At 38.4% G+C, this 25,148-nt stretch overlaps 2 protein-coding genes across 3 annotated transcripts in view; one reads left to right on the top strand and one right to left on the bottom strand.

Moving 5' to 3' along the window:
• Nucleotides 1–19,177, bottom strand: part of LOC129240394 (triple functional domain protein-like) — a 124,349-nt gene extending 105,172 nt beyond the window's left edge. The window contains exons 1-7 of one of the 2 annotated variants that reach the window (XM_054876162.1): nt 19,079–19,177; nt 17,736–18,371; nt 3,385–3,940; nt 2,013–3,311; nt 1,140–1,934; nt 262–1,067; nt 75–193 (exon numbers count right to left, since the gene is read on the bottom strand). In XM_054876162.1, the coding sequence (XP_054732137.1) occupies nt 75–193; nt 262–1,067; nt 1,140–1,934; nt 2,013–3,311; nt 3,385–3,940; nt 17,736–17,914 (3,754 nt within the window). In that variant the 5' untranslated portion in view covers nt 17,915–18,371; nt 19,079–19,177. Of the gene's footprint in view, nt 1–74; nt 194–261; nt 1,068–1,139; nt 1,935–2,012; nt 3,312–3,384; nt 3,941–17,735; nt 19,005–19,078 lie in introns of both variants that reach the window. The other variant, XM_054876161.1, reaches the window with a different exon arrangement.
• A 2,092-nt stretch (nt 19,178–21,269) lies between these two features.
• LOC129240393 (oxysterol-binding protein-related protein 11-like) lies at nt 21,270–22,440 on the top strand. The gene is made up of 3 exons (XM_054876160.1): nt 21,270–21,584; nt 21,638–22,034; nt 22,100–22,440. The coding sequence occupies exons 1-3, from the start codon at nt 21,494–21,496 to the stop codon at nt 22,284–22,286; spliced, it is 675 nt and encodes a 224-aa protein (XP_054732135.1). The 5' UTR covers nt 21,270–21,493; the 3' UTR covers nt 22,287–22,440.
• The last annotated feature ends 2,708 nt before the right edge of the window (nt 22,441–25,148 follow it).

Genomic DNA, 25,148 nt, shown 5'->3' with positions numbered 1-25,148 from the left:
TTCTATAATGATTTCGTATGCCCTCTTCCCCCTTTTCATCAGTTACCTCACAATATTTCATTATTTCTACTTACCGGAAGCAGAGCTAATAGAAGAATTGGCATCCGACTCAACAGGAACCGCCATTGACATGCCTAATGACTTTTCCAATTGCTCTCTGTAGGTGTCCATGCGATTGCTAAAGTCTTTGTATCTGTTTGTAAATAAATTTCATGTTTAAAATTAAAGATAAAAATATATTTTAAATCTAATTTTACAAACCTTTGATCCACTGAAGCCACCCACTGCTTGATGGCGCTAGCGTGCGCATGTCCCTTCTCAACCAAACTATCGGCTAATTGTATTAGCAGTTTAACCCGCTCGCGTGTTTCCTTCGCAGTGCCGCGAAATTCGTTGTGCTCCTTGAGCAGACCTTCGGTCTCCTCACGCGTCTTACCTACAAGATTCGTGCGTGACGAAAGATAAGCCTCGCCTGTGTTATGTATCCATTCGATTGCCTGTTTTGCGCTACGCTCAAACAGCACGAATTGCTGACACTGGTCCAGCGATTTTTTGCGTTGTGTCCAAAATTCAAGCACCTGGTTTTCCTGAGTCAACAACTTGTCAAGAATGGTGCGCACATGCGTCTCACAATTACCCTGCGACTGATACTTGTAGTATTGTTGCGAACGATTTGCATATTTAAGGAATGTTTCGGCGGTACGACGCGCAAGTGTGCACGCCTTGAGGAATGCCTCCTTTTGTTCCTGATGCTTTGAGATTAATTGCACAATGGTTTGCGCTTTATCGCTAGAGCCACCACCGCCACACCAATCGTCTTCGCGTCGGTACTCACGTTCCAAGCTATCGAGGACGGAGCATACCTGCTCGGCGGTTTTGTAAAAATTCATTGATGCGGTCACTAGTTTGTGACGCTCTTCGGCGTAGGTTACCAACTGTTGCCACTTCTTGGTGACATCATCGGAAATTTCGCGTATCGATTGTGGATCGTAATGGTTGGCATTGATGAGTGCATCCGCACGATATTTCACCTGCACCGCTGAGGTGTGCGTTTTCTCAATAGCAACCTTTTACAAGAAAAAAAGTACATAAAATAGTATAAAATCGAATAAAAGCACTTAACATTTAAAGAAAAGCACCTGAAATTGTTCGTGTTCCTTGCGCAGTTGTTCTGCCTCTTGTAAGCTATTTGGTGTAACAAAACTGGCCACCAGCATAGCTTCGCCATTACGTATCCACGATATAACTTGATTGGCATCATTTTGAAACTGGCACAACTGTACAGCTTGTTCCAATTTCGCACGCTTCGCCTCAGACAGTTCCTCAAGGTCAATTTCACGTTCGCCTAAAAAGTCCAAGAGGTACTGTATGCGCGCCTGCGCAGTATGTGTGGCATCAGCCATCGAAATGATGCCAGCTGTTTCGAACATTTGAAGCAAATCTTGTCCCTGTTGCAGCACTTCATAGGTGGTATTCTGAATATCAGTTACAGAATCATTGTGCATGCGTATCAGTTGCTCTGCCTTCTGATAATCACGTGACAGATCGGCATGTTGCAATTCCTCCGACCAAATTTCCAATTGGGATGATAGCTCCATTGCGTCACGTTCGAAATAACGTAATCGCAAGATTAGATCTGCGCGATATTGACGTGCTGACCAGAGTTCCTCCAATTCCACTTTCTGTTTTGTTAATTTCTCCAAAGTGGTTTCGAGTCCAGATATCGACACGCTGTTTTCATCATATTCGAGCGAACGCATTTCCTGCAATAGAGCTTCGCCTTGAGCTATAGTCTGCATGCAACCTTTCAGTGTGCTCTCCTGTTGTTCACGAAACTGCTGCAGATGTCGCTCAATGCCTTCGAGATTCTCTTGTGAGAGCATTGTTTGGTCAGTGGAAACATCGGTGCGTAATTGATCAATCCAAGCGGTAACCTAGAATTAATTTAAAAAATTGAAATATCTCGCTTATTAAAAAAGAAAAAATGTACAAATTTAAGTTTGTTAACGCACCTCTTTCTCGTGAGTGTAAAATATTACAGCCATTTCCAAGCGACGCCGCCGTTGCTCTACGCGTTCAGCGAAACTGGCCACTTGCAGCTCCAACTCGCGCGCAACTGAGTAAATCTCATTTGGGTCTGCCTCGCCACTGCGTGCCAATTCGTCCGCTGCTGAGAGTAACTTTTCAGCATTGCTATAAGTGTTCTGTGCCACATTTTCAAAGTGCTCATGAGACTTTTGGTAAACACGCGCCTTCTGTAGATTGCGTCCAATGCCGGTGTTCTTTCGCAAAAATACCTCACCATGATTCTTCAACCAATCTAGTACCTGCTTTACGTCTTCTTGGAATAGACGTAGTGCCAAAGTTTGATGCAATCTTATTTTCTCCTGGTGCCACTTCGCCTCCAATGAGCGATGGTGTCCGAGGATCTGGTGGATTACAGCAAGCACATGTGAAGCGCCCTCACTGTAGTCAGCTGCCGGATTCTGACGTTCATATTTATTAAAGCTACTGTTCTTGCGGTGATCGGGTACACCAGGTGGCGGTGGTTGATTGCACACCTGCACCAGGTGATCCAATTGGTAAAGTAGTTTCTTGCTGGTGGAGTGTACCTCCGTATAGGCCTGGCACATCGCTTCGTACAGTGACTGATGTGTTCGAATTGCTGTCTCCAGGCTCTGTATGTCCGAGGGCAGTGGTTGCGATGCTTGGCAGGCTGCTGCCCATGATGCAACACTGTTACAATACTGTTCCGCTTTGTGATGAAACAGCACGCTAAGTTGCAGCACAGCTGTTCGTTCATCCAATCCAGCCGCAAAGTCCTTCCAAGTGCGATCGAGGCGCGTTGCCAACGTTTTAATATGTTGCGCGGCATAGTGCTGACTCTCGATGAGGCGTGAAGCTACAGCTAGTATACGGTCGATATTAACTGAGACATTCATTGAGGCGACTGCGAATTTCTGATGTTCATCCTGCAGCGATTTTGCCACAGAATAGTTATGCCCGATTTCGACATACGACATCTGAAAGACATCGCGGTTGTGCAGAATCCAATCGAACATTTTTTCGCAATCCTGCTCGAAGAGGCGCCACTGAAAGCACTGATCCAATTTGGACTTCTTGTGTTGCCATAGTGTAAGCAGGCGCTGTTGGCCATTCCGTATGAGGTCAACTTGGCGCAGCGCTTTATTAATAGCCGCGGCCATATCGGGATTATTAGTTGCCGCCCGAAAAGCTGGTGAAGAGTTTTGTGTCTGCGTTGAAGTGCCGGAATCGCTACCGCCACAGTCGGCGCCAGAACCAACACAGGGCTAAAGTAAAAATAAATGAATAAATACCTTAAATCATAAATTTAATTGTGAATTATGTCGCCACTTTACTTACCTGTCTGCCGGGCACACCAGTACCAACAGAATTCTTATTTATTTTAGCTAGCAACTTTTTACTTTGCAATTCCAAATCTTCAATTGGCAGATTTTGTATTTTCTTCTTCATTTCGTTGTGATGGTCTAGCGAATGCTTTGCGCCGTTCACATCTTCGGCGAAGTCATTGCGCTGTAAATCTTCCTGCAGATCGTCAATGCGATCAGCCATATCGCTCGCTTGCCAAAAGAAGTCTTCGATGGCTAGACGTGATTCAGTCCACTGTTGGTGATCGTAAGGTTGGGTGCCGTCAAAATCGGAAGTCAACTGATGAGATTCGGCAATCTTATGTAGCGCTTCGATCGATATATTCGATGTTTCAAATTTATATTTATTTGTCGATATGGACGCACGTTGCTTTTGCCAAAAATTATCCGGTTTAATGAGTACCACGTTGTGTATGTTAGCGCTAAAATGCTCCTGCAGTACTTTAAGTATTGTCTTTAGATTGGTGGAGCAATTGCCATTGCCTCGCATATCAATGATGACCGTGAAGCCGAGGTTCTTCGCCGAATCACTGCAATGGAGTGAAAGAATTGGAAATTAGTGAAACTAGTTGGAGCCAAAACAATGTGCTGAAGTCGAAGTGTAAAGTGGTCGAGAGGGCAGAAGCAGAGGGAAAGCGAACGTGAACAAGCCGAAAATAGGAGCGAAAACAATACAACGAACACCGGCGTGTAGCTATGCACAAATGTGTATGTTCGATGCGACAATGAACTGCGACATAGGCAGGTAACTGAGTTTCATGTGTGATAGCTTAAAGTTTGCATTAATTAAGATTTTTACGATTAATTTATGTATTTACTGACACAATTTCTTTTCATTAGTTTCTTCATAGTCATTTTTGATAAACAAGCTAAGCCGCGCGCCCTGGAGATTACGCTGTAAAGGCAAATTGCAACCAAAATTGTTTTTTTTTTTTTAATTTCTGAAAGATTCCTAAATACAGTGATAAGAAAACTAAAATTACTTAGGATAGACCCACGGAACTAAAAAAAAATATGTAATTGGATTCTCCTAAGCATGAGCCTGTTGCCATGTGCCTCGCACGAATCATAGCGTTCAGGGTGTTCAACAAAGTTTAAATAACAGGGGCAAGGGTTTGTGTTTTCAAAAACATTAGCGAAAACGGCGTTAAGCAGATAAAAAAAATGATCTCTTCCTCCTATTTAATCTTTTTCAAATAACAGGAAAGGCCCTGCAGTTCTATGCCACCTCCGAACGGCTGATGGTTTTTAATAGCAGCTTTTTCATGGCAGAAATACACTTGAAGGTGTGTCATTACTTGCAAGGTGAATTCCATCATTTGGTATTTCATACCTGGGGTGTCAAACCCATGCACGACTGAATGGTGGTCACGCACCACGTTCCCACGACAGTGGAATCTAAGTTTCCGGAACGACCCAGACTTACATCCGGCCAAGGACTGCAACTTAAGCAGCTTTCCCTACACATGTATGCTTCAACAACAATAACAACAACACATCATCTCATTCGGCTACGGTGACCGTAAAAATGAATTTATTAGGATGAATTTGATACAAGTGGTTTGAGACAAGAAGTTGGATACCTGTTTATTAAAACAATATACGAAAAGTGGCAGCCGGCTCTACGTTACCGGAATGACATTCCTATAGCAGCCGGTTCTACGTTATCGGAATGACTCGGGTTTTTCCCGACCAAGGGCTGCCACCCCAGTAAACTAACCCTGTCTAGTGTGCCGTTTAAAAAGTGAAAATGTCTTTAAGAATAGAACGTTTTAGCAAAGGTTCTTCTGCAGACTACACATTTTTCAAAAGCACGCTTTGTAGGGCAATAGGAAAATTTTGAAATATTAATATGAATTTTCTTTAAATATTATCCCGTAAAAATTCTTCTTGCTATCAAAGTAAAGCCTTGAAAAAAAAAATCATAAATTATTCCGCTTTTGATATCAACTAAGACTACTTTTAAACAGGCATCTATTGGCAATTAAGATCGTTTAAACAATTTAGGATTTAATTGTAATCAAATTTACCATACAAAAATTCAAATTATTAATTGTCAAATGAGAAATTTGTTTACAAACTCATTATGCAGCCCTAAAAAGTCTGCTTAATAAAAAAACCCAACTTCATAAAAACCAAATGAAAAAAAAAACGAAATATCTTAAAGCTAAAACAATTCAATGCTACAATATATGAATGGTTTAAACTTCTAAATGACGTATCTAAGTGCTACAAAGTGCACCTTACTTGGGTGCCAGGCCACAGGAATATAGCAGGTAACTGCGTGGCAGATGAACTTGCTCGAACCGGTACAACGCTCGACCTCCAACCGGATAAGACGCTGATACCCACGCCTATAGCCCCTTGTAAATTACTTATAGATAGGGAAACCATAAAAAATGTAAATACAAGCTGGCAAAATCTCACAACATGCGAACTAAGCAGACAGACATGGCCGAAAGGGTCAATCGAAAATCTTGTTTTATTAGATTTAACAGAGAAGCTATAAGAAAAATGATAGGGGTATTAACTAGTCATTCTTTAATAGGCAGCCACGCTAGAAGGTTAGGACTCCCGTACTTTGATGCCTGTAGAAGCTGCCTTAATACAGAAGAAGAGGAAACTTCAGACACCTTTTATGTGAGTGTAAAAACTTAGCTATGAGGAGGCTGCGCACTCTTGATACAGCATTTTTAACCGATGTAGCGGACATAGCGCATCTAAAACTAACGAAGCTCTGCTCGTTTATTAAACCTACCGGGTGGTTTGAAAAGGAACACGTAGGGTAAGGATAAGCTTCAGTGGTATCACAATGGACTGCGAAAGGTCTAAGAGTGTCGCTACAACAACCACCCAACCTACCTACCTACCTACAATGTATGACAAAATTGCCAATAATACTGACACGAAATCCAGTTAGACCTGGGTATTTAAAAAAATGTCAGGCGTTTTTAACAACACCTAACGTTGGTGATCCTTTCGAAGCTGCATAAAGCCTATGCATTGACACGCACACCCTACCAAACGTTAAGAGCACGATTACCACAGCAGAAAGGAGAGCAACCTTTGCATGATGGCTGATGGCCTCGGGTGGGGGCAGGGACTGACATCAGAACAAAGAAGAAAATTTTTGTTTAAAAAAAGAATTTCCCACGTCATCCATGGAGAGTTTTGGGTATTGTTAAAGACATTAGCTGTTGCTTATCAGACGCGCGCAGGCAAAGTCGTTAACTTCTCAGACTGCCAAACAGCCTGGAACCTCTTAAAAAACAATTGTTCCAGCAATCATTGTAACGCTCTGTTTCTGTGGGTGGTCTCTGGGCCGTCCTGGTATTCCAATAAATGAAAAGTCAGATCAAATTTCAAAAAAAGCAGCAGCTAATAGCACTGTCATCGAACGTTTCCACGACAGTCGATTCTACATTATCGAAACGACCTGGATTTATATCCGGCCAAGGACTGTCATTCCAGCAGCATTCCACGTATGTAAGTATGGGGAATATTTATGCTGCTACAGCAACAACAACAACTGTCATCGAAGTTGCTTTGAGAATGATTTGCAATATCACTTTCTCTGAATAGTACGATGGATTCCTGTCATCAGTAAATAAACGACCTAATCGACCTTTTTGCACAAATTTTCACAAAGTTACCAGCAAAAACCTGCTTCAAAAATTGTAAGTCCATATTGAATATATAAAACTAGTCAACAGAATATTTGTTGGCAGCTACTTATACATGATTCGTGCCATCGACGCGGAGCTATCTGAGTGCGGAAAGGTAAACTCTTATGCTCATAAAGAGTATAGATATATAAACTATTCGATAACTATAAAGGCTATAAAGGCTTTAAATCAGTATTATCACATGGAAATGAAAAGTACACAGTAAATTTGCTTCCGTTTATTAAAGAAACTACCTTTGAATTTTAGCACTGCCTTCCACACCAGTGATCCCACAGACGGTGGAATATCATGGCGTTATTTAGATTTTCATCCCGTCATTTAAATAAAAGTAAAAAAAAAAAACGAAATACATTAAAATCAAATAGAGAAAAACAAAAATTGATGATGAGTAAATTTAAACAAATTCTATAATAAAGGAAACGCAAGTGACAGCAACAAAGCATATTTAAGTTTCATTTTCCATGCTGCCAAGATGTCGGGATTCAGTGATTACAGAACTTGCATCCCTAATAAATATATATGTACATGAGTATGCACATTTAAGTACCTATAACTCAATTAAAGGCCTAAATCAAGTAAACTTTTTTTATAAAAATTAAACTGCTTCATTTATCGATACATTTTTCTGTGACTTAAAACTTTTGGCTAACAACAAAATCAACTTTCGTTATAAAAATACGATAGTCTTGTATTTTTAATCGTTTTTTACTATTGTTTCCTTGTTTTTTTTTTGTATTGTAAGCTATTACTTGGCTAACCACAAGCCACAATGAAATGAATAATGTTTGTTTGTATACACGGATATATGTATAGATGTGTATGCCTACTTTTTCCGATGTGTTGTTTTGAATACATAATTTAAATATATTTTTATTAGCCAACAATAAAATTGTGCCTGTTCGCTCTTGATTCTTTGGGAATGGGCGGCAAATGACGTGGGTAATGCATGCATGAATGTGCTCATTGTTAATGTTTATGGACTTAGAAAACCCGTCGGCACCATATAAGGGTTATATAAAGTAAAAGTAAAATAATTACGTAGGTATAGGGTGTTACAATAAAATGTAAACTTCATTGGATCAAAAGTGAGCAACTCAATCTTATGCGGTTTTTGATGTGTAATGCTACTTAACTACACTAAATGAAATTCCAACTCTTTTTGGAATTCTCGTACACTCCTGTATATCTTAACAGGGGCGAAAAGTGACAAGTAAAAGTACTTGTATTCTTTTTCTACCGAGTATCAAAAGAACTGGCGGTGCCATTTCGGTCAATCGTCAGCGTATGAGATCAACGAAACTCTCTCTGGTCGTTGAATGAACTTCGCAATATAGAAGTTGAAAAGCATCGCGAAAAAGGACACTACACCGTAGCTCCCCTTGCTCTATGCTCTTCTTTTTTTTTTTGGAAATTTGATATCGAGTTATCACACATAGTTTGCAAGCCACTTCTTAGTCCTTGTGGGAGAGTGAATTTTTCAAAGTCAAATAGTAATGTTGCGTGGCTGTGTCGCAAACCTTGAACAGATCTAATGCTAATGGACAATGGACATAGAAAGAGCCAAGAGGCGAGGGCCTTCAGGCACATAGCAAATTTTGGACGGCACCCTTGCAAGATCAAATTCACTTAAGAAACGAAGTTGGCCTCTAAAAGATTTATTCAATGACGATCTGAAGTCGATCAACTTCGCCTAGTTCGTATGATGATACACTGTAGTTCGGGAAAAGAGTGTCTTTCAGCGCATATGTCTTTAAGACATATTCCAATTCTAAGTTATTTCGAAACATGAAGGGACAAACAAAATTAGTGTTAAGGTTTGTAAAAATTCTGGAATGGTTTGAGACTGGAACAATTTCCAACATTAAGTGGTCCACAACACATTGCTAGTCGCTACTATAACTTTGAAAAATATTAACAACACGTTTGCGGTGAGCTCACTGCTTGATGTAATTTTGAAAGGAACTAAAGTGACTTTTTTTAACTCGTTTTTTATTTAACTTCAAATTATATAGCTTGAAAGTCATCATAATTTTTCAGTAAACAAAGCCCTTCCGGTACCATGCTTACGCGCAAAAAACTAAAATTAGCAACTATAAAATGGTAAGTAATAGCTATCTAATTCTAAACAAATGACAACATGACATTCGACACCAAAAAAAGATAATTTCTAAACATCCACAAATAACTTATCGCAAAATGGCAAATAAGTAATGTGAAAAATAACAAGCCATTCCAAATATAAATAGCAAAGTATACGAATACATATGTATATAAGTATGTAATGCTGTATGCGCATTGATAAGCAACAAAATGTGGTCAAACTGGCTGCTGAACGGGCTGCTTGGAATTTGTACCCATGACGACGGCGATAAAAATATTTACTGATAAGAGTTGGGGGCGGCACTCAGTCGTTTGTAACGAGTTAATTAGAACAGCAACAATGAGATGCATCATTAAGCATTGACAGTTGACTGATAACGAGTTTTTCAGAAATGAAGCTTTAGTACTCGCGTTAGACAAAACAGAAATACGTGAAGCTACCGTAATTTGGTAATTCGTTAAAAATGCGACAGAACGCGAAATGCTACGATTTGGCATGCAAGAGAGAAGCAATGTAATCAGTTATTTGGCATCAGGGAGAAACTTGAAGAGCAAAGCAAAAATGTTCGTTATTTATGAATTTAAGATAACTTGCAGTCAGTTCCTTCAGCATCATAAACGTTTTCACAACTTCTGCCATGAGCTTTGAAAGATGTCCTTTCAAATCACTTAATTTTTATTCTAATAATCATATTTTCCGCGGCCGCCGTGGCCGAATGGGTTGATGCGTGACTGCCATTCGGCATTCCGAGAGAGAGAACGTAAGTTCGAATCTCGGTGAAAGACAAAACTTAAGAAAAACATTTTTCTAATAGCGGTCGCCCCTCGGCAGGTAATGGCAAACCTGCCATGAAAAAGTTCCTCATAAAAATATTTGCCGTTCGGAGTCGGCTTGAAACTGTAGGTCCCATTTGTGGAATAACATCAAGACGCACACCACAAATAGGAGGAGGAGCTCGGCAAAACACCCAAAAAGGCTGTACGCGCCAATTATATATAATCATCTTTTCCGTAGCTCGTGGCAGTTCAGACCATACATATTTAGCATATCTTTGCCTAACTAGATTTCAGTGCCCTTTAAGTGGCAGTGCTTGTCCAGATATAAAGCAGGGTCGTAGCAACAGTTTCGTGAGCATTAATAACCAACCTATAGACAGTAGGGGCATCCCTGACTGTCAGCTGTGAGACAGTTGTGATTATTCCCCGAGCTAACAATATAGTAGTTTAACAGTCAGCTAAGCGTACCTTATTTAACATGGCTGGGGAAAATTTTGGCAAAGGGGAAAAAAACATGAAATCATTCAGAATTGAACTGGACATTAAGGCAAATTGGAGTACACCTACCTTTGAAACGACCACTTTGACCTTTAGTTGTAGTTTAACACCCTGCTGGTAAAAAGATGGTAAATAGAACCGCCATGGATTTAGTAGGGGATAGTTGGGCATTCTTTGCAGTCAAGAAGTGAAAAAGTCTAGAAAGATAATCGTTCACTTTCGAATATAAGCCATTGATGGCATTCCCGGACGCCAATTTCGAACAATCGACTGAGTATTAAAGAAAGTCAACTGTCTATGATGGTTGAGAAAGCTTGGAAATATCGAAGTTGAAAAGCAAGGGAGAAAGGAGGACATCACCCTGCGGCATTCTTGGAATAGCTAACTGGTCTAACTAAGTCGGTGTGTTTAAGTGCAATGGTGGTGCTGTGTACTTTAAGGAAGCTATGTTGAGGTACAGCTGGGATCAGATGTCTGATGCAGATCGGAAGTAGGAGGGCTTCAAAAGTCTACAGTATTGAGGGTAAAAAAAAGTGGTCGTAGACAAATTAAACACCCTAGTGATGAAAGCTACTCCCGTTGGAAACATATTTTTCAACAATAGCTTGGCTTTCAACACAAGAACGCATGGATGAACTAAGCCCATTATAGTGCGCTCAAGCACTGCCCCTGTTCACTCACCGAAGGACGTTCAAAATCAGATATTATGCCAAAAAATATTGATTTTGTGTTGGTAAAAAGGTGGGTTCGCATTGGATCCCATATAACTTAAAAAACGGTCTGGAAAAGCGACCGGACAAAGTGTTTCGAAGACTTTTGGTTATTATGGAGAATATTTTGAAAAACAATAAAACCGTTTTCAACAATCAATGTTCATTTTTCCTTGTTAGGTCGGAAATATAAATATCAACCCTCGTAAGAAAATACTCTTAATCACTAATTTCTTCAGTATTTATGGTCGCAACCCTCAACTATCGCAACCGTTAGTCTTGCATTCATTTAAGTATTTCGCAAGTTCTCTTGTCCAAATGAACTCAATCATTCATTTCGACAGAATCTTGTACAGTGGAACATTTGTGTTTGTACATATTCATATGAATACATATGTATGCACCTCTATATATGTATGTATGCTTGCATATACCCTACAGCCCATACTTGGACCAGATTCATAAAACGACTAATTCGATACTACTTACTTAAGAACTATCCCTAAACCAAGGCAAGCGACGAATGTGAATGCGAGTACGCGACAGAATTTAATTTTATATGGCTGTTATTTTTAACATTGATGTTGGCGTAAAATCATTTCTAAGGCCGCCTTAACTCAGTAAGGCTGTAGTAAGTCCAGTAAGCCGGTACGTCCAGGAAACTTAATTTCGGTCTAAAAGAAAAGGGGGTGTTCTATGAAAGGGTTCAAGGGTACATGCTCGGTAAAAGTAGATGGTTCAAGACATACTTTTGGCATTAAGTGTCGCCGATTTAAAGTCAACACATTCAAGTTGGCCACAGACTGTTACTTTAGCAGCGTTCCCAAAATAACTATTTTTAATATTCCTACAACCATGCCAAAATAAGGTTTGGTAGTCATTCCCACGGCAGTCAGTTCTACGTTACTGGAACGACCAGGATTTAAGTCCGGCCAAGGGCTGTCACATCAGCAGCATTCCTCGTATATGATTGGGGAATGTTTATGCTGCTGCAACAACAACAACGGACGCGATGAGAAAAATACTATCAAGGACGAGACGTTAGTTGGCACCAAACTGTAGCTTTATAGGCTAAGTTATTTAATGGGAGGGTATAATCAAAATGGATTTCAAAATGTAATTAATCTGCCCAACAACAAACTGAGAATGCTTACTGGCATACCAGATTGCGCAGTCATCTGCACAGGACAGCCATCTGTTCAGGATGTTGTCTAACGTTCCTGCGACCTATCTCCGGCTATTACCCTTGTGTCTCGTATGCCATGTCATAGCGATAAGAAGGAGTAAAAATCTCAGCCACAAGAAAGACACATACGCTCTGACCAACAAAGCTCCATCCAAATTTATTGAGGGAACTAGTTTTGAATGAGGTATTGCGATGAGGCGAGACAAAAGATCTTAAGGTCGACGGTGCAAACCTCCATTTTGTTCTATTCTATTCTTAGCAATGGTGATTTACTGTGTGGTATTTTAGTTTGGTACCTAATTCATACATAACATTTATAAACACACACATATACAATATAATCTGTATTTTTGTATTATTACGAGTGTATTTATGCAAAGACGTATTTTCAACGCATATGGATTTCCGTAGAAATTTTTGCCACTATGTGTTTTGGCATTGGGACTGATGTAGCTGACAATGATGTTTGTGATGCCAGCGGAGTAGGAGGCGTTGGCTGTGGTATTGCTATCGACCGGGTAGCCAATAATGTCGCATAAGTCGCGTCATTGTCGAAGTAGCAACCAGAGCCGCAGTCATAAGTCGTCCGCGTAGCAGCCAGCGCCGTTGTTTTCCTCAGACTTGCCGCATCGCCGACACCGTCGCCATCACCTTCTTCTCAAGTTTTGACAATCCTTTGCAGTGTGCTCCTCCAATGCTGTTCTTTGTCTGTTGATTTATTATTTTATGTTGTTGTTTTCGGTTTCTGTTCTTTCATTTATTTTGCGTAATTTTTCACTTGGATTTTTTTCTTGCTTTGTAGTATATGTGTATGTATGTATAATTTTTTTGTTTTTTAATTATGCGTTTTGTTGGACGTTGCGTGCAGTTGCGAGGCTCCTAGCTGCCACTATTGTGTCGTTTTGGCGTGTTTATATTTATATTTTTTTTATTTTTATTTTAGTTTTTAATTTGTATATTTCCTTATTCGTAAGTTAATGCATTCGTGCATTCGACAGGGGCGAAGCCTCTTAGGGGGCTTTCGAGTGACAATATGTTTGTGGAAGTTTTTTTGTATTGTTTCGATTGCGTTTTTTTTTACTTTCTGCATGTTTTCAATGCTTTTATATAATAATTAATTCGCTTTTATATCCGAGTGCCTGTTTTGAAATTTTGTATTATTATGCAAGGTATAATTTCTTTCGTTTTTTTTTAAAGCTCACGTCCAATAAAATATTGTATGTATGTATAAGAGCATAAGGCCAAATGCACTAGTATATTTATGTAAATACATACAGTTATGTGAAAAATAATAAGGACAGTTGTATTCACCGTTTTTTGTGTTTACGAATTCATGTAAAATGAAAGAATTTGTGCTAAAAGAGAGTTGTATAGCAATGCTTGTAAACGACATTGAGAAATCCCGTTACAATTTGTGTGTCTTTTTCTTTCGTTTAGATAACAAATTATTTTCTTTAAGAAGTGCGCGATTTCTGCTGTGAAAATCGCTTCACATTAATTGCTAAATAAATTGCACTTTTGTAACTTTTTAGGCAAATATGGGTAGAAATACGCACTGCGACCATGCTACTAGAAATAATATTAAAAATTTAAGTAAAAGCGGAAATTCGTACAGAAAAATTGCACAAATACTCGGTATTTCAAAAACGATGGTTGAAAATGCTATTAAATGGATTCCCAAGGATGAAACCCGTGGTAGAAAACCAAAAATTACACCTACTATAAAGAGAAGTATTATTCGATGCGTAAAAAAAGATCCATTTATCACATCTAAACGAATAAAAATGATTTAAACATTGACGTTGACACATCAACGATTCGAAAAACACTCATCGGTGAGGAATTGAGAGCCCGTAGTGCGAGAAAAGTGCCATTGTTATCCAAAAAGAACATAAAACAAAGATTACAATTTGCTAAAAATCATATCAATTGGCCTAAAGAAAAATGGTGTAACATTCTGTGGTCCGATGAAACAAAAGTAAACTGGTTTTCTTCTGATAGAGGTGTGCACCATGTAAGAAGGCCTATCCATCAAGAATTCAATCCAAAATATACTTTAAAGACGGTCAAACACGGTGGTGGTAGCATCATGGTATGGGGGTCATTCTCTTGGTTCCAGGATAACAAAATCAATGTTTTAGAATGGCCAGCGCAATCCCCTGATTTGAACCCCATAGAAAATTTGTGGAACGAAGTTAAGAGGGCAATCAGGGGAGAGTGTCCATCAAGTTGCGACCAGCTTTGGAATCTTATTCAGGATGCATGGAACGCAAAACCGGTACATGTTTGTCAAAATTTGGTCGACTCAATGCCTCGAAGATGTGCTGCTGTTCTGGATAACAAAGGATCCCCAACAAAGTACTAATATGGCACTAAGGCTTTATGCAACAATATTCAGTTAAAATACCTATTTAGTTTTACTTAAGTTATTTATACCTCTAAGATTTCATGAAGTGCCTTATTTTTTGCACACGTTTAACTATATAAATTCAGATAAAATCACAAAAAAAAAAAACAGAATATATTATAGGAATAGCAAAAATTTTGTTATTAATCTTTTTTCTGCCGTTTAAGAAAAAATAAATCGTTTAAACAAGAAAAAATTTTGGATTTTTTATTCGGTTGTAAATATAATGTAAGTTTGGGTTGGCCTGTCCCTATTATTTTTCACATAACTGTACGTACAGTGCTGGCACGCTAATTAGCACACCCTGTGCGTAGAATTATATTATATATATTAGTGATTTTTAGGGATTTCATGTATTGAATTTTTTATATATTTTATTATAGCAGTTACTTATTGGGTTGGTGCATGAAGCACGAAATGATAGAACATTTTTTTTCTAATAGTGTTCGGCAGGCAATGGCAAATCTCCGAGTGTATTTTTGCCATGAAAAAGCTCTTTAAAACATCCCACATTCATTCGGAGTCGGCTTAAAACTGTAGGTCCCTCCATTTGTGGAACATCATCAAGACGCACACCACAATAGGAGAAAGAGCTCAGCTAAACACCCACGCCTATTATATGTATATACACACATATGGTCATTAAAATAGCTACGCTGTCTTTATCCATCGGTTTCCTTGTATCGCTCGGAAAAATTTAAATTTGAAATTTATTGAAATTACGCCTTTTTGAAAATGGCATCGCTGCTTCGTTGAGCATTTTGCCGAGAGTAAACACGAAAAAAGAGTAAAAAAAAGTAATGGATTTCAAACGGAATAGTGTGATTACATTATATTTGGCTGGAAAATCACAACCAGCGATTTTTCTAGTTTATCCAGTGCCACTTAAAACCACTGTCATATTAAACACTGGAAAGAGGTTATTTAAGTTGAATTTAAAAAAATCAGAATGGCAAACAACAGCTCTACGTGGGATGAGAGGCGAATACGAAATACGGAATGAATGTGAACCACACCTAAACGTCAACGACACCGTTGGACTTCTTTATTTGGGGTTATTTGAAAGAAAAGGCGTACGTCGATAAGCCAGCAACAATTCAAGAGCAAAAGGATGATATAATTCGGCACATTAACGGCATAGAATCTCAATTATGACTCAGCCTCATCGAAAACTTTGACCATCGGATGGAGGTGTGCCGCGGCGGCCATTTGACCGATATTTTGTTCCATACGTAATTGAGCCATACCAATATTATCATAATAAAGGGAAATTACAATAATTTCCTAAAAAAATTGTATTTTATTCAAAATCAACACCGGCCCTTGAAACTTAACCACCCTTTAGATAAGGAACTATTTGCATTTAGTGGTCTTTGGAGGTATGCCGCCGAGGTCGCGGCGGCCATTTGGCCGATATTTTGTTCCATAAGTAATTGAGCCATACCAATATTATGATAATAAAGAGAAAGGACAATAATTTCCTAGAAAAATTGTATTTTATTCAAAATCAACACCGGCTCTTGAAACTTAACCACCCTTTATAAAAAAGTAGTAAACATAAGCGAAATTGCTAGCTTCTTAACAAAGAAAACCCAATATGCGAGTAATTATTATCGAAAAAAAAACTAATTCACAACGCTCCAGGTCGATAAACTGCAACATGGAAGGATTCGTTGATTGTTAAATAAGCGCTGCAAAATGTATTCGTCATATTGACACAAATTAAAGTCATAGTGCAAATATATTATAGTATAATTCTTACTAGCACAACCATAGGCCAGCGGCTTTTACAGAACTACCTCAGGTGATGTGACAGTTTGAAGAAGCCAAAAGAGACCAAAAAAAGATTTGCGTTTGTCAGAAGCGACATTGACTCCTCTCCGACTGCGATTGACCCCTGGTATGCTGCGATTTGCAGCGACGAGTCAAAGCTGAATTTAACACGTTCCCTGTCCGCTGAGCCACATATGGTTCAGTAAACGTGCGCCTGATAAGCACTGATACGTTCCTGAGCCATATGTGCGTCAGGAGGTATTTGAACCACATGTGTTTCATGAACCTGCAGAAGCAAAAATGTCCCTCTACGCTCATGGACCATATGTGTTTCAGGTAGAAATACCCTTGTCGGTCAATTTTGCATTTTTGTATTGGGACAGGGAACGTGTTAAGCAGACTTTATGGCATCAATTATGACGACGACCTCAAAATACTCTTAAAGTTTTAACCGCATATACTCCAAAATGTAAAATATTCATTGTGAAATATTTATTAATTTGAAAAATTTTTTGTTGTTGCAATTGAAGTTGACATATTAATAAATTGTAGTGTAAAATTTTTTCGAGAATGTTTATTTTGTAATCGCACATGACAGGCTGTGCTAGGTAGCGTACCACCGCTGTATTTACATGTCCATATGAGACTATTATGTACTGCCTGGAGTACCATATGTGCGCAGGTTGCATTGAGCCTGAAACCTTGCGCTTGGAGTTTATAACGCATATCACTTAGATGAATCATGCCACAATATGCAATCGCTCTTATATGTAATTAGTATAAGATTTTATTCACTGTGAAATTTCTCTCGTATGCCTATATTTTATCCATGAAGCGGATAGTGGAAGCCACAAAATACAAAAAAAAAAACAAGAAGAGAATATGTAAGAGTAAAAAAAAAAAAAGAGTGCGAAGTAACGAAATAAAAGCGAGCAGTTGCTGCTGATTAACCTATCATTGCACTTTCGCAAAGACTTCAGGGGGAAAATATGCAAGAACTAAGAATGATACTATTGTAGATATTGGAGACTTTATGAACTACTAATACATTGACTCAGAAAATAACTCATGATCTAATTGAATGTCAAAGCAAGGCTTTTATGCTTTACAATAATATATATTTGGGAGAAGGCTCAGGGACGTTAGTTAATTAGTAAACATTATCTTTTCTGAAGGAATAATACATACCTTGGTATCATAATCAAGTAACTCAAAAGTCGCCGTAAATCCTCCGGTTTGAGGCGATCGCGTTTCGGTGTTGCCGGGAAGCATAATAGGGGGCCACCTCGTCTGTCCCTGCCACCAGTGAGGCACACGACTCGCTCCTGTAGGAGGGTTAAAATATCGCGCGCTCTTTGTCCATCCATATTTCTCGTATTTCGTAAATGTGTGTATGTTCTTTTTCGAAGGTCACTACTATGACTGTTTTAAGCGATTTTCTTGCCAACCTTTTCACGGTTTTTACGTTCAACGAATAGTTTTTTTTTTACCGCCATTGCAAATCCGATCTTTTCTTTTGGGTTGTGTTGTAAATTTTGCGTAGGCAACCTTTTGTTATGTTGGGTTACAATTTGGTAATTGGGCGCGCAAAAATGAATGCGGATAGTTATACTATATGAGCTCACAAAAATATTCAAGAATGATCGCGAACCCAATATAAAATATTTTTTTATTTTTATTTTTATAAAAATGCACTTTTTGTTGCTTCTGCTGTCAATTTTGAGACAATAGGTTTTAACAAATTTATTTTATTTAATCACTGCGTTTCATGGCCTTGTAATTTTAATAAAAATGTTGGCTTTCCAGTTGCACATTTTCGTATAGCTATATAACTTAGGTTATTAATTGTTAATTTGCATTGGGAAAACACTACTTGGTGAAAATATTTCCGTTTACGCTGCGTCCACTGCCACCTTTGCCGCAAAAGCTGACTGCCGCTGACGTCGCTGACTTCGTCGTCGTCAGCTTCAGTAGCATCATCAGCAGAACACAGACAGCAAAATCATTCCAGACTTCGCTCCGTTTTCTTTTATTTTAATTCTTTCTTTGATTTCATATTTATCTGTTTGAAATCTTCGTATTATTTTTCATCACCAACTCACCAACATTCATTGGAATTGTCTTATACAAAAAATAAAAACAAAAGAACCAGATAAACGCATGAAAAAAGAACTTTTATTGTTGTTTTTTTTTTTCGGAGCTGGTTGCCGCTAGCGGACTGGTTGTGTGATTTCGCTGGTTGCTGCCTAATTACTTGCCTGTATTTTGCTTCTTCTTTATCCTCCTATTACACTTCGACGATTTCTGTTTCCTCCCGCTATTCTTTTGCTCCTCCTGTGGTGACTGATGATGGTGGTGCTCCACAGCTTTTTAGCTGTCATTGATTTTTTGAGAAACTTCGTGTCGCTGGAAAACCTTTATTTCACCACAAATCTTAACACTTTTTATTATATTATACTAGCGTGCACAATAAATATTCACTTTTTAGTTGAATTTGAATTAAATTTTATGTATTTCTAATTGAAAATTACCAATTTTGCAAGAGGATTTTGCTGCCCAATGTGAGAACGAAACGAAACAAAATTTTTCTCTTGAGCTCTCTCCAAACTCTCCACTGTTGTCGATGACAACGAAAATACGAATGATACTAAAGTAAACAAATGCAAAGTTACCAAAAAGGAATGTTAAAGTTTTAGATAATATACTAACTAATTTGACGGGTGAAGCATATTAGAAGGCGTATTCGAAATTTCTCTTTTAAGAATTTATATTGACAAGGTTTTCCCCAAATATTTGATGTTAAACATTTTTATTCCGAATATTATATTTTTAGCATTTTAGAAAATGGATAAAATTTCAAACATGAACCTCAGTTTCTTTGAAAGCTGAATTTTACTTTCATTCAAGAATGAGTATTATTCTTTCCATCATGACTTTCATTAAATTCCGGAAGTAAATAAAGTGATAGCCTATCGATCCCACTACAGTCGGTTCTACGTAATTGGAACGACTAGGACTTATATCCAACCAAGGACTGTCACTTCAGCAGCATGCAGCATTCCTGTATATATTTATATGGGGAATATTTATAATGCCACAACAACAACAACGGGAACGGAGATATCTAATCCCACTTCCCGCTATAGCATTACATTCTAGATGAAGGTGTGCTAACTCTGTGAAAGCTGCGCAATCTGCAGTAACTTGTGAAAATCCCTATAAATATTCTCAGTTTGTCCTTAGGGACAGTTATGAGTTGCCTGAACCTCTTTTGACTATATTCCCCCAGTAATAAAGACTTTTATAGACCATTGTTTGGTCCCACCTTACGTCTCAAATCTTAAAAATAAAAACAATAACTGGGGCGTACACTTATGTTAAGCATTTAGTCGAGCTCCTCCTCCTATTTGTGACATGCGTTTTGATATTGTTCCATAAATGGCGGCCGCCGTAGCGAATTGGGTTGGTGGAGGCCACAGCCTCCCTAGTCAATGCCTTGCCTGTAGCAGGGAATCTATCAATATCAATCAATCTATGTGCGTTCCACATCCCTAGTGTGCGATAAGCTCCCGAGGGATAAGCGTTATAGAAAGCACCCCCGTAGCAAATAAGGCATAGAGTACTATTTCCTCACAGCCAAAAGCACTCGGGATCTCCGTAGACAACTGACACTGTATGCATGTTGATTTGCTTTTTCCAACACTGTTAGGATGTAGGTCAATGCGAGATTTATATATATACAATTGGCGCGTGCACACGCTTTGGGTGTTTGGCCGAGCTCCTCCTCCTATTTCTGGTGTGCGTCTTGATGTTGTTCCACAAATGGAGGGACCTACAGTTTCAAGCCGACTCCGAACGGCAGATATTTTTATGAGGAGCTTTTTCATGGCAGAAATACACTCGGAGGTTTGCCATTGCCTGCCGAGGTGCGACCGCTATTAGAAAAATGTTCGGCTACGGCGGCCGCGAGATTGCCTCTTATTATTCCAACAACATTTGTTAGTATTACATCGCCGCCTTGCTGTACAGCTACCGGGCGGACTCCATTAGGCCCCGGGGTTTTGTTTGGGTTAAATTAATTAACCTTTGTTTACAAGCTGATTGTTTGCGAATATTAAGTGAATGACTTGGGGAAAATTGTGATTTTTAAATTAAACAAAATGTTACAAATTAAGTGCCGCCTTCTAAGTGTGAAAACAGGAATTATAACACAACTGCCAAATGCAGTTTTTTGCATTTCTTGTCAATAACTCTTTGACAAAAAATTCTGTGTTGTTTTCGTTTACTCTTCCCTCTTTTTTGCTCGTTTATTTGCTATACTGACGTCATATTGAATGGGAAGGTACAATTTTTATTTTATCATTATTGCCCACATTTGAATCTTCTTTGCGTAAAAGAAGAAAATGTGCAACCCTGGGTGGAGAGATTGCGTCAATTACACCGAAAGAAAAATACATTTACATTTCACTATTTTGAAATATCTGATATTGAAAGCAAATGCTACAATAAAATATGAGGTTTCTTGTCCGGTTTTCTAGTTATTCGATTTACTCCTTTTGTGCAGGAATATATTTCAAAATTCAACAGCATTTATATATTAACTGGGCTTCATACAGCGAATGAGCTAACTCGAAAACTGCCAAATAACAACTCTGTGTTGGATAAAATGCACTTTAGCCGAAATGTCAATTTGTCAACGGATAATTTTGACAGCTCCAAATCTTGGGTTCTTTATCGCTTCTAAAATTTTCACATATCTTGTTTTTTTTCCCAAATTTGCAAAAATTCTACGTAAAATCAAATTATCTCTGCAGCATCGTAAACGTAAATCTAAACAGCAAAATCAATCGCTATTTGGAGTTCCGACAACTGCTACAATAGTTACTATAAGTGAAGTGGTTACCGTCACAGAGAAATCAGTAAACGAAGTCGGGGAAACCGCGGTCATGGATACCACCAATCTTAATCGGGTGCTAAATCAGACTTTGCGTCATCCGTTGCACGGACTGCTCTTTAAATATACCAATGTTATGAAAGGTGCAAAAATGATATCAAGCACCATAAAGGCTTTTATATGTTATCATTTTTAGGTTGGCAGTACCGCTGGTTCACTGTTGATGCACAGACAGGCACACTTAGCTATTACTTATGTGACTCCTCTTTAACTGGAGATGAAGTAACACCATCCGCACAAGTTCTGGCTTGTGCGCCGCGTGGTCAAGTCCAACTTGCAGGCGCTGTGGTCTGTCCTAGTGATGAAGATTCACGGACGTTTTCTATCGGTTGTGCATCTGGAGATACAGTCAAATTGCGTGCTGCCGATGCACGTTCTCGGCAAGAATGGGTAGATGGTTTGCGGGCAGTCGTGGAGAGTCACACCAAAGCAATGGATATTAGCAATTCATCACCCCTGCCGCCTCGGGAGTTGCTTGCTGCTTCTGATGCGATGGTATCAGCCAGACAAGCACTCTATCTAACCGAACAATGGTGCGATGGTTTGATTTTATTCCTTATTATATATATGTGTTATATGTCGGTATTATATATTACAGCAATGCATCGCTTGCGCGTACAATTGAGAATATCGAATGTGAAACCTTTTCGCCGACAGATCCAGATTTGCTTTTGCTGAAAGCCATTTCGACTGCTAGCACACAATGTTTACATCAGTGCCTAAGCCTATTGCAACGACATGAAGAGATACACAGTACAAGTGTTGAATCAGCGGGCGCTTTTTGAGACGACATAAGTTTTTAAGCTACATTGGTTGCAATTGTGAATTATGAATTCGTTTTTAAGTGCTTAAGTACGTTGTTATTTTGTTCATATATTTAAATATGTATGGTTGCAAATTATAATATAAGTGCAATCGTAAAACAATTTAATTTTATAACCGATGTGCTTCTACATTCTCTACTGTTAAACATTTGAAAATTTATTGGAAACCTTAAACACTTATTCACAATATGTGCGTATGTGTATACATATATTATGAAAGACATTTACACTTTATTACAAATTACATTAACGATATTTACTCATATACATACATGTTTTAGGTAAGAATACATTCGATGGAGTTATTAAATATACGCACACATCTTAAGCTTAAAATGCTGAAATGAAATGTTTTTAAATTATTAAACAGTGTTCGAACCCATTGTTACTCGGTGAACCTCAAACCAAGTATTTCCAATAAGATAATTAGTGTGATGCCGGGTTTTACTATTGTTAGATAACACAAGGGCCAGCTCTGACCATGATGTCGTATATTTAAGGGGGAAACCAGTTTAGACTGATCGAAAAATCGACAATTTTATTGTATAAATTGTATAATTGTTAGTACTCAAGAATATGTAGTAAAAATGTTAAAGCGAAATTTGCCGTATTCCCAATTCTATGATCATTTAAGCAACCACCCGTCGGTTGGGCGCCATAGCTCTTACGATACGATGCGTTTCAAGCGTTTCAAAAACATGTAATTTTCAATACTATTTTATCACAACTCGGTTTATATTCTTAGGAAACATGTTGTTAACGAAAAAAAATTGTTGTTAATTACAGAGAAAAATTGCAACTTCAGGAATGCCCACCAGCAAGATACTTGGATGGCGATCGCCCATTGACTGCACGCTCTAACGCCACTATTTCACTATAATTGGTACGTACACCCTTTCTGGGTGTTTGGCCGGGTTCCTTCTCCTATTTGTGCCGTGCGCCTTGATGTTGTTCCACAAATGGAGGGACCTACAGTTTTAAGCCGACTCCGAAAGGCAGATATTTTTATGAGGAGCTTTTTCATGGCAGAAATATACTCGGAGATTTGCCATTGCCTACCGCGGGGCGATCGCTATTAGAAAAAACGTTTTCTTAATTTTGGTGTTTCACCGAGATTCGAACTTACGTTCTCTCTGAAATCCGAATGGGAGTTACGCACCATCTATTCGCCTACAGCGGCCGAAATAAAATAATAATTATTCGAATTTTGCTTTCGTATTGCTGCCATAATTTTTTGCAGCTTCAGTAGATGTCATTTACGGATTTCTTCAAATTATTTATTACTGGCGCAGGCTAGAATTTAGTATAATGCCTATCGCTTTGGAAAAAACGGTAAAAAGGGGGTGATAGAGGGGTGTATCCCCATCGTAAAACTGAAAACAGAACCTGCCGGAGGCTTATAGTTTTTAAGTAATTTAATGTTAAAGTTCTATAATTTAGCGAAAAGTTGGTGTTGCCATACACCTGAAATAAAAACGAAGTTCGCACGCAGGGATGTTCAGTGGTAGGTTCATTGTAAAACTGTAGTATTTTTTGCTGTAATTTAAAGTTGAGAAATAAATTTGAAAATAAAAACATACAACTCATTTAAACTTAAAAACAATGATATTAAGCGTATCACAAAAAATAATAAAGTAATTAAAATTAAATTAAATTAATTAACACAGTATTTTTGGGTGGAACTCTTTATCGCGTAGGCGGCCTTCGGCCGCCCTTCAAAAAAACAACCCTCATCAGTCCAACTCCGGCTACGCAATCCACAGTATTTTTGCGTAGAACTCCTTTTCGCGTGGGCGGCCTTCGGCCGCACTTCAAAAAAATAACCCTCATCAGTCCAACTCCGGCTACGCAATCCACAGTATTTTTGCGTAGAACTCCTTTTCGCGTGGGCGGCCTTCGGCCGCACTTCAAAAAAATAACCCTCATCAGTCCAACTCCGGCTACGCAATGCACAGTATTTTTGCGTAAAACTCCTTTCCGTGTTAAAACCATTGAACCCAAAATTAAAACGTCATATGCGTGTATGTAGTAAGCAGGCACAATAACCCCCATTCCCATCATTAACACTAAACTCAAGTACTTAATTTTTGTTTTCATTTGCAGGCATCCGGCAACACCATACTGTTGTAATTCCAATCTTCTTCTTATTCGCGCTTAAAATTGGAATGTGATTGCATAGGCAAATGTATTTGCATTTAATTTTAATAGATATAATTAGAATATTAGCATGAAAATCGGTAAAAACACGCGCGTGAGTGTATATTTGGTGATTTATAGTGAAATGTTAAAAAATATAGAGTGTAATGTGGCAAATTAGAGTGATGTTCCCAAGGGCATTTTGAATGTAAATAATTAAAAAATTATTATTTCCCGATTAATTTAAAGTTATAAAGAGTGTTCCTTCACACCTCACTAACATCTCCACCAAGTTTCATTAAAAAAAACATTATAGTTTGCCAGAAATTCCAAAATCGGCATTGTTCTAAATTCCAGCCCTGGCGCAACTAACTAATCCTTCTCTTTTCCATTTTTTCATACCGTTCATAATAATTAAACAAACCAAAAGCCAGAAAATATTCCACCAAACAAATTTTTATGAAAAACCATTCAAAACAATCTTCACAGCTGATTGCCAATTTTGCAGCTAATCGGTCATACAGTGTGCCACTTAAGTTACCGTACTCTTGTCATATTTGCACAAATCACCCGGTAACTTGGCCAAATTTTTGTTAAATTTAAAAAACTTTGATGCAGGCTAACAAAACAATATATTTTCTTTTAAATCATGAAATAAAAATACATAGTAAGATTTCAAACTTAATG

This window comes from Anastrepha obliqua, chromosome 3, assembly GCF_027943255.1.
Source record: "Anastrepha obliqua isolate idAnaObli1 chromosome 3, idAnaObli1_1.0, whole genome shotgun sequence".
NCBI classification, from domain to species: Eukaryota; Metazoa; Arthropoda; class Insecta; order Diptera; family Tephritidae; genus Anastrepha; species Anastrepha obliqua.
This window is presented reverse-complemented; position numbering and strand designations above follow the sequence as displayed.